The 10,685-nt window shown below is 47.9% G+C and overlaps 1 protein-coding gene across 1 annotated transcript; it reads right to left on the reverse strand.

Annotated features, from left to right (window-relative positions):
* Positions 1 to 486: 486 nt before the first annotated feature.
* Positions 487 to 2,408, reverse strand: FOXD1 (forkhead box D1; the record flags this gene model as incomplete). The annotated part of the gene is made up of 1 exon (XM_079918020.1): positions 487 to 2,408. One exon carries the CDS (start codon positions 2,406 to 2,408, stop codon positions 978 to 980), a length of 1,431 nt encoding a protein of 476 aa, XP_079774146.1. The 3' UTR covers positions 487 to 977.
* Positions 2,409 to 10,685: the final 8,277 nt, after the last annotated feature.

Genomic DNA, 10,685 nt, shown 5'->3' on the forward strand with positions numbered 1-10,685 from the left:
TCAAATAAGATTTGAAATGTATACCAAAGTAACTTTTATTTGTAGTCGTTTAAAAACAATTTCTGATCTCCTGCAATGGTTTTGACTTAGAAAGTATAAATGAAAAATCATGGCATGATGCTTTTGTTAGGTTGTCTTTGAAAATATTATTTTTCTATTTCATAATGGGTTCCTACTTATCTCACAAGGAAACTTTTTTAGCAGAAAAGACAATAAACTAAGAAGGGGATGACTGAAGCCGATTCTTTTTGAGAATTTTCTTTGAAAATTAAGCATTTATTTCTAAAAAAGTGTAAAAATCTTACATTAGAATAGTACAATAATAATTGCCAGTCAAAATTTACAATACTCCTTGCAAAGAATACGCAGTAAGTACAAAATAAAAATTCCTCATGTCTATTATGATACAAAACACAGGTTAAAATAAGAAATGATAATTCTGACTTTTTTCCTTATGTAAACATGTTAATCATTTTTTTCTTTTCATGAAAAAGTACACCAGACAAGTGTTCTCAAATAAAAACTATTGCTTCTCTGGCATTCTTCGGGACTTTTACTATTTTTTGTATTAATCTTCTTTTGAACATTATCGATCTTTTTTTTTTTTCCTTTTAACGCCTGGACCTGAGACTCTCTAGACCTCAAAAAGGCTTAGGTTTTAAAAATTTTCCCAAAGTCAAGGAAGCCCCTTGTGCCTAGACAGGGCGGATCCCCACCAGCACCCTCTTCCTCCCCACCCGGGGTTGGGGGGCTGCAGCATAGGGCGACTTTGCATAAATAAGAGGGACCTGCAGAGCAGAAAAGCGCGCCCTAGCAGTTGCCAGACAGTCTCATCTGAGAATCCAAAGCGGTGAAATGGGGGCGCGAGGTCGGGAAGGGCCGCGCCGGGAGGAGGGAACAAAACACAAAACCACCCAGATGAAAAAAGGAGCCGGGATTCCTACCTTCTCTTTCTCAAGCGCGCTAACATAGCGTTATTAACAATTTGAGATCCTAGCAGTAAAGTTCTCGACACTGGACAGGGCAGTCCCTTGGTGCAGAGTCCCCAGGGCGGCGGACGAGGAGACGGAGGAGGCGGCGGCGGCCGCGGCGGCCACGAGGGAACGGGTGAGCGCGGCGGCCGGTCCCACGGCCGCCTGAGCCGCGCAGCCGCCGCCGCCGCCGCCGCCGCCGCCGGACCCGGGCGCGGACGGTGTCCCGGGAGAGGGGGAGGGCGAGGCCTGCACGGCGACGGCGGCCTGCGCGGCGGCGGCGGCAGCGGCGGCGGGGCCCAGGCTGCCCCCGATGATGCTCTCGATGGAGAAGGGGGAGCGCGCCAGCGCCGAGGCGCCCGGGCCGCCCGCCTTGGCCGCCGAGGCCTGCAGGGGGCCGGGCAGGGTGGCGCCGAGCGGGTGAGGCCGGTAGCCGAAGGCGGTCCGGGCCAGCTCCGCGGCCGCGCCGTGAGGCGGCGGGGGCGGCGGGGGCGGCGGGGGCGAGTGCGGGTGGAAGGCTGCTGCGGCGGCGGCGGCCGCGGCGAAGAGGGCCGAGGGCGGCGCGTAGGGCGGCAGCTGCAGGCCGTAGCCGCAGCCGTAGGGGCCGTAGCCGTAAGCGTGCGGGGGCGGCGGGGGCGCCGGCGGGAAGAGCGCGGCGGCGGCGGCGGCGGCTGGGTCCCCAGCGCTCCCCGCGCCCCCCGCGCTGCGCAGCAGCAGCGACTCGGCTGCGGCGGCGGCGTTGGGGGGGAGCAGCGGCTGCCGCTTGAAGCGCTTCCTCCGGCGCAGGAAGCTGCCGTTGTCGAACATGTCGGCGGACTCGGGGTCGAGCGTCCAGTAGTTGCCTTTGCCGGGGTTGCCGGGCTCGCGGGGGATCTTGACGAAGCAGTCGTTGAGCGAGAGGTTGTGGCGGATGCTGTTCTGCCAGGCGGGGAACTTCTCCCGGTAGTAGGGGAAGCGGCCGCTGATGAACTCGCAGATCTCGCTCAGCGTCAGCCGTTTCTTGGGGCTCTGCAGGATGGCCATGGTGATGAGCGCGATGTACGAGTAGGGCGGCTTCACCAGGGGGTTCTTGACGCCGCCGCCCGCGCTCACGCCGCCGCCCCCGCCGCCGCCCGCACCCGCGCTGCCGCCGCAGCCGGTCCCGGCCCCTGCCACCGGGGCTGGGCCCGGGGGCGCCGGCGAGCCCCCTGTCCGCGGGGCCAGCAGGATGTCATCGTCGTCGTCCTCCTCCTCCAGGTCCTCTAGCTCGTCTTCCCCGGCGTACGAGCGCCGCCGTCGCCGCCGCTGCGCGGGGACAGCCAGTCGGGACACGCCACCGCCGCCCTCGTCGTCGTCCTCCTCTTCCTCGTCGTCTTCGTCCTCGCCCTCCCCCACCACGTCGATGTCTGTCTCCTCGGCGAGGCCGGAGGCATCGGACATCTCCGTGCTCAGGGTCATAGCTGTGGCGCGGCGGCGGCGAGGTGGCCCATAGGGGCGCCGGGCTCCGGGCTCCCGCCGCGCCCCAGCCCAGGTCCCGGGCGGCTGGCCTGGCCTGGGGGCGCCACAATGGGGGGCGCCGCCGCTGCTCGGGCTGCGCAGCGGTGCCCGAGGCTTGCGCTGCGACTTTGTAACTCCTGCGCCGCCGCGGTAGCCCCAAAACCTCCGCGCTTGTTTGGCTCCGCGCGCACCCCGCCCGAGCGGGAGGCTTTATCTTCTTCCCTCCCAGCGGTCCTCGCCGGCTCAGTCGAGGAGGGGTGCTGGGGCTCCCGCGCGAGCAAGTCAGAGCGTCGGGCGCGCGGGAGGATGCGGGACGGTTGAGAGTCTAGGGACAGAGATCGGCGAGGAGAGGGCTGAGTCCAGGAGAGGGCGGACCTTTCCTCTGCTTATAGCAGAAGGAGGCCTGTCACATGGTGTGCACGTCAGAGCGCTACCGAGGCAAGGGAAAGGAAGCCTAGGAAAGCAGCCCCGCTCGGGAGAGAAAGTTCACCCAGAGGAGGGAGCAGCAACTGAGAAGAGGGGGGAGGAGATAGGACCCCACCATTCGTTACCAAAGGGGCTGAGACCTGAAGTACGCGCAGGCCCGCGGTGGTCTGACCAAGGGACGATGCAAGAGTTAAGAGTTCCCAGTCTCCTCTTCAATTAGCCCTCAACCCAAACCTCAGCAGCACTCCCGGGACGCGACGGTTTGACCACTCGATGGCCTATCGGAGCCGTCCAGCCAGGAGATAACCACCCCGTCGTCTGAGGTGGTCCCCAGGGAACGGCCCTGAGGTCTGCTGCGTTGTTCCATATCCCCCAGATAGGGCGAGCGGCTCCCCACCGAATCTGATGAGAAACCCCCCAGTTTAAGCACAGTAATAATTGTTTATTGACCTTTTAACCTGTCCCCTTCGGTTCTTCTCCAAAGACGTTTGTTTTCCACCATCTGTTAATAAAAATGCTGTTAAGCTGGCGTTTTAGTCACTTATCTGCAACTGAATGCCCTAGAAACTTGACAGCTAAACTAAGCTGCTCTAATGAGAGGATCTGACAAATTTCATGGAAATAAAGAAAGTAACCATTGAATGCAGAGAAGGAATAGAAATTTTTAGTGAAAACCCAAATACACACCAGAAAAATGCATCTAGGAACGACTTTTAAAAGTTCTTTCATAATGGGGTAAGGGATTCTATAGTTATCAGTAAGAGGAACGTTCTAATCAACACTCCACAGTAATCTCGAAATAAATTACTAAACGTGTACACATATCTCTACTCAGCCAGGCTTAATAATAGAAACTACAATGATAAAGACTTTCACACCAGCTTTAGAAAAAAAATTTTTTTTAATCCACTAAATATTTCCAATAGGTACTGGTGAGCAGAAACGAAATAATTTTTTAAAAGAAGATTCAAGTTCTGTTCAGCCCAATTTTCCTTTTCAGGTGACAAGGTAGTGGAAATATTTCAAATACGATGGTATTTTAAGTACACCTATCTTTGTCACCAGCTGATTTTATTTTGGCTAGTGGGAAAATCCTAATAGTTTGTGGAATTCATACATAGCCATACCTTTTGGACTTTTGCATTTCCTAAAACACTTTTATTTCAAAGTGGGGACCTTGCCTCAAAATTTTAGCTTCCTGATTAAAATGATCACTTGACAAGAACTGAGGATCAAAAATCAATGGCTTTATGTAGGAACAATCATCAGCTGCCCTTGTGTATATCATATTATGGATCAAGCAGTTTTCACGTTTCCAAACGTTTCATTACTCCCCTTATCAATTACAGAGGCTCAAAAATACACTGTTACCCCACCTACGACTTATTTTTAAGTCAAGTTTTTGTTGCTCAGGACAGCTATCAACCAGTGATAGTTACAAATGACCCATAAAGTCCATCATAGATCTTTGGAAGATGTATGAGAACGTCTCAAAGTCCTAAATAATTTTTCATTGACTCTCGTTTGATACATGGCTGAACCATCTAATTATTGTAATGGGCTCAGCATTAACCTGAGCCAACATTAATCAGCACTATTAATCAGGCATTACATTGCTTTGTTGATGTAGCCAGGAGTCCTTACCAAGGAGTTCACTCTTACATTTGAAAGTTTAAGTTTTATAAGTACTCAGTCGTTATCTAAATAAACACCATGATTTTCGCTGCACTGAGGGTTGGTGTGTGGCGAAGTGTTCAAAGCTGAAACAGGAAGAATTTGTTCGCAGACCGTTAGTTACTTTAGATGATCAGTTACAGCCGTCGTTCCGTTCTGCTACCACCTCCGTGGACTTGTCTGACCAAGGAGGGCGGGGAGATTAACTTTGCAGTTCCGTGTGTAACCTTGCCCGAAGGTCCTTCCCCAAAGGGTTAAGAGCTCATCCCTGAAAACCTTTGAAAAAACGTGGCAAGTTATCTTCTGGCCACTCCGGTGAAAGTGTTAGGATTTACTGGAGGTTAGAGCGGAATTTCAATCCAGGAGAAGCGCTGCAAGGATAGAGAGCGTTAACGGAGATTTGGGTGAGCTTTACTAAAGCCTCGTGTTTGTGCACGCCACTTGTTTTGTTTGCTTTAGTTAAGCTACACGTTTGTATGCCACCTTTAGCTCCGCGCTCGTGAAATTCCCCAGCGCGGAAACCCAAGCGTTTCTTCTCCCGCGCGTCCCCCTTTCGCCTTCCTTGTCCCCTACCCGCGGGCCTTCCGTCCTAATGGGCTCCCAGCTCTCGGCCTCGGCTGGGAAATCTCCACTCCCACCCCTCAAGCTGGTACAAGATCAAGAAACTTTTCCTCGTCGCGGGCGGGGGCCGTCGCGGCGACCCCCCTCCGGCGCACCCAGCTCGCGCGGACGCGGAAAGCGGCGGGGCTCTTGCGGGCCGGGCGGTGCCCTCATGGGGGAGGCCTGCCTCCTGGCGGCGGCGCGGAGCTGGCCCGGGACTGGCCCCGAGCCGGCCCCGAGCCGGAACGCGGGAGGCAGCGGGCGTTTTACGAGTGTGCCAGGTGGGCTCCCGGGCTTCCCTCCCCCTGGGCTTTGGGCGGCAAGGCTTTTTCTTTCTCGAGGCCCCACGTCGCCTTCTCTGCGGCAACTGGAGGCGTGTCCCTGGACTGCAGGTTTCGGATATTTTCCCCTGGCGGTTTGGGCGCTCCAGAAGGCGTTCCGAAATTATCGGGGATAAGGCGGCGCAGGGGCAGAGGAGGCGGCTGAAGCCTCGAGAGGCACCGCTTCAGCCCTTTGCCCTCGGGCCCCGGACCGCGAGCTCCACAAGGTCCAGGGACTTCCTTCGGTGGGCGAAGGCTGGCAGACCCGGGCGGGAAACTGGACTACTCTCTCCGGCCCCTAGAGCATCCCAGGCGTTTACCCATGAACGTGAACATGAACGCGTTTCCAAATTACGCGGACATTTGGGGCTCTCTCTCCAAGAGTCTTTCCACTCGCCTGTATTGAGATACTACTTTGTGCCAGGCATTCTGGTTTTTGGAGAGCGTAACAATAAAAGAGTTCCTGGTGTGACTAATGTCTCATGGGGAAACCAGGTAAACAGATTATTATGCCTACTGAGAAGTACTTTCTGAGTACCCCAGCCTAAAGTGGGCTATGCCTCGGGGTCCCTGCCTGTCTTTGGCTCTGTTCTTTCATCCTGCGCTGCCCTTCTTGTGGCTGTATGCGTCTTCTCTTGTTTTTTTAAACGCAAGCGCCTGGAGACCAAAAAGGGCTCTATTCGTTGCTTTTTGTTTTTCGGTGTGTGCGTGTTCACATATGCGTAGCATATAACTTGCCATTTTAAGTGCAGGGTTCAGAGGCGTTAAGTACATTCACCTTGGTGCAACTACTGCCACTATCCATTTCCAGAACTCTCACATCATCCCAGACTGAAACGGTTTAAAGAATAACTCCCATTCCACACCCCCCCCCACAGACACACACACAAACACACACACACACACACACACACACACACACACACCCGCCAGCAGCTTGGCAACCACTATTCTACTTCCTGTCTCTATGAAATTGACTATTCTAGCTACCTACCTCATAAAAATGGAAGCATACAATATTTGTCCTTTGCGTCCGGCTTATTTCACTTAACATAATGTCTACAAGGTTCATCCATGTTGTAGCATGTATCAGAATTTCATTCCTCAGGCTGAATAATAGTCTGTTGTATATTATGTATACCACATATTGGTTATTCATTCATCCATCAGTGGACATTTGGGTTGTTTCCTCCTTTTCTATTTATTTTTGAATTTCCACTTACCTAGCTCTTTGTAACACTCTGCATGCACCAGGCACTCAATAAAGATGTGTCTGTTAGTTTTCCTACACCTTTTTCATTCCAGAAATCCTCAAAGGATCCCCATTGTTTTTTGCTGTGCCCTTCTGGATTTGTCACCTTAACTTGCTCACAATTTTGAGACTTTCAGACTCAGACTCTGCCTTCAGACTCAGACTCTGCCTCAGACTCTTCAGTTTAAAAAAAAGTAGAAGTTAAGACTCTGCCAGAATTAGTTCCTGGTAAAATTAGTTACACACACACACACACACACACACACGCACACTTTTTACATCCTTTTTACTTTTTATGCCTTCTTACCTGTCCTAAATCCTTGAGGGCCCAAGATGATTTTTAAATGTTTCTCTGGCTGTCCAGGCCCTCCACTTCACCATTCTCCTGTGGTGTAATATTACCTGCCATGAATGTTGGTTCACACGTGCCACTAAGCTAATTCCAAGGTACAACAACCAGTCAAGTGGGTACCTCATGTGATGGCTGAGGAAGCAAAGCAGGCTCTTGAGAGTTGCCGCTGGCCATTATGGAGGCAGCAATGGCAGAGCAGAACTTTCCAGCACCATGTCCCAGTTCTAGCGGCCTCTCCCTACACAGGACTCCATGAGCCAGCCTCTTTCCACCCCCCTCCCCCCCGGCAACTGGTCTTCAGGACCAGTTAGGTAGTCTGAAAATAAGTTCAAGGCAAGGTATTACTGGCTGACAGTGGCTGGCACCTCTCCCAAGAGTCGATGCATTTTAACCCAGGAATTCTGTTGATAAAATGCCATAATCCAGTTTCAAATGGTGCATCTTCAGGCAGTGTAGTTGGGAGGTGAGATTCCTTTGTGAAGAAGATATGTTAGTGGTCTCCTGGGTCTTACTAGGCAGTCTATGCTTGCACAACAGCTCCTTAAACAAGCATTTCGTGGCCTGAGCAGGATTCAGAAATCCTCAAGAATTCAGAATGTCAGCAAAGGTCTAAATCTGTGTTTTATAACAGTAAAATTATTTACACTGACTCAGGAATTTTCATTACTGCAGTTCAGCTGGACTAGCCCTCCTGCCCCAACACACACCAACACAGACTTATTCAACTCTGGGTCTCAGTGGTTTGCAGTGACACACATTTAAATTTTGCACCCCCAAATCAAAAGTTCAAAAGATATTTTTATCGTGAATTTAATTGCAAAATATACACAACTCCATTCCAGAAAGAACTCCTCCATTTGGAAGTCGTCTTCAATACAAGACCCTCAAGAGTCCATGTGTGTGGTGCTGTAATCATCTAGTGTTTATTTACACTGTTTAATAAATTAATTTCCTGGAAATATATATAGTACTTTAAATTCTAATATAAGAATTTAAAAATAATATTACCACATCTAGAAAGAGCACATATAATAATAATAATAATATTAGCACATCTAGAATTAGTTTTTATTTGTAGTTCATCCAGGGGCTGTCTGTGAAGAGAAATCTCTCTGCTTGGGAAGAATGGGGCTCTCTAAAGGGATTCTAGGGGTGCAGCTATCTACAGGACACACTGAAAATGAAAAGAAGTCTTACAAGACCATGAGAAAGCCTTGTCTTGAATTGAATTTTTTTTGTGTGCTTAAAATGTATACGGTGACCAGCCTCCTGCCTCCCTCCTCTCTCTCTCTCTCTCTCTCTCTCTCTCTCTCTCTCTCTCTCTGTCTCACACACACACACACACACACACACACACACACACACACACACATACACACACACACTCACTCTTTTTAGCCTGATGTTCAGGCTTAAACCAAGGCTGAACTACATGCTCTACATATGCAAACACACCAAAAGCTCGATGTCTGCCCTCAGGGGCAACCCTGCACCTGACACCATGGTCTGACATCAAGCTGTGGGAGGTGAGTAGAGACAGGGGGAGGTTTGTTGCAGTCAAGTACAAACATACTCCCCTGTGCAGAAAGCACTTTAGATGTCTTCCACTAGAGGCACATGTGAGTGAATCTCCTTTGCTAGAAAGCTTTGGTTGGCAGCCTTCCAGAGCAGCAAAAAAACTGAGAAAGGTCCTAAACCCAAAATTTACAGAAGAGTAAATGCAAATAATGATCAATAGTTTTTTTTTAAAAAAAAGATATGCAAATTAGAAAATGATGAAATGCCATTTTCCTCTATCAAATTAGCAAATGCATGAGGGTGATGGGTGTGATTGTAGGAACTCAATCATATGCTGCCTTTGTAAAGTGTAAAGTGGTGCAAACCTTCTAGCAGACAATTTGGCAATACAAAGCTTGGATCTCAAGTGCCATTTTCTTTGATTCATTTATTCTAGGATCCTATTCTAAGGAAACAACCAGAAATGTGAACAAAGATTTACGTACAAAAATATTTGTTGCAGTGCTTTTTTTTAAAGGGAAAAAATTGGAAACATTTTAAATGCCCAGGAGTTAAATATATTACTATATATCCTTAAGGTGGAATATTTTATAATCATTAAAGATTAAGTCTGTGAACTATTTTAATAACTTGACAAAACTTCAAGATTAATGGTAAAAGTCCAGAGAGAAAATTATATGTAATACTTTATCAATTATTTAATATACTATACATGTAAATTGTATGACTGGAAGGAAACACACTAAAATGTCAACTGGTTATTTCCAGGAAGTGAGATTATGGGTGGTATTTATTTCATTATGTATATTGTACTTTTCTATATTTTTTTCCCAAATTTCTCACAATGAGCAATTTCCAAATTGCTGAGTTCAGACACCTGAAGAGCACACTTAGTGTGAAAGAAAGACTACAAACTGAATGGGTTATATAATCTGAAGCATGATTATTGGAACAGACACCAAAAATTTAAAGTAAGCATGATAAACATCTTAAGGAGGAGAGGAAACTTATTAGTAACATTAAGCAAGAAAAATAATTTTTTAAAACCCTAGTGGAAACACTGAGTATGAAGAATGTAATAGACGAAATAAAGAACAAATCAATGGAATAAATAGCAGAATGGGTACACCTGAAGAATGGATTGAATTTGAAGATCAATTTGAGGAAGTTTCCCAAAAGCAGCTGGAAAGGACAAAATTCTGGCTCATGAAATCAAGTTAGTGAGTTGTAGTCAGCATTGACAGAGAATAGAATCAGATGGGATGGGATGGGATGGGATGGGATGATGGGATGGGAGGAGATGGAATACAGGAGAGTAGAATAAAAAATAGCACCGAATGACACATAAAAATGCTAAGAATAATTTGTGAAACTTTTACTTCAGTTATTTTTATATTTTTTAATGTATGTGCGTGTACTGAGTTGCCATGTAAAATGAAATCTGTCAGTGCGGATCACAGTAAAAAAATGTTAGACAGCTACTGTTTTTTAAAAAATATATTTATGCCATGATCTTGCTATTCTTTTCTACCTTCTCTGGAATTCTGCTCATAAATTATCCTTTTTTTCTCTTAATGCTCATCTCAGTTTACAAACATGTTCCAAACTCTTGTATCTAAAAATAAAAACATGCAAAAATGTTCTTCTCTCCTAAATATGCCAATGCAAGCTAGTGCCCCCCTCTCCCCTTCCATTCATCACCTAATTTTTCAAAAGGCTGGTTTGTCCACATTGCTTCCAACGTCATCTCTTGCCCACCTCTTAGACCCTCACAGTGTCATTCCAACTCTGAATACCATTGCTATATTAATCAATGTGCCATGGAAAAGTATGGCCATGCACATTTAGGAAAAGCTGAGTTAAATGAAGAAAGCAGTTGCCTTTACTGCAGCACTTAGGAGTTTTTACGTATAAAGTGCATTGTGATTCTTCTTCCAGAGGCATATAGATGCAGTGTAATATTTTCCAAGTTTATTTTACTATGGAACACAAGTTTGGGAAATGGAGCTCACTGAAATAACATGATAAAGAGTTAACAATGATTTTCTAATGGCCCAGAGTAAGGATTCCTCTCATTTATTTACTTAACAAATATT

This window comes from Stenella coeruleoalba (assembly GCF_951394435.1).
Source record: "Stenella coeruleoalba genome assembly, chromosome: 3".
NCBI lineage: Eukaryota > Metazoa > Chordata > Mammalia > Artiodactyla > Delphinidae > Stenella > Stenella coeruleoalba.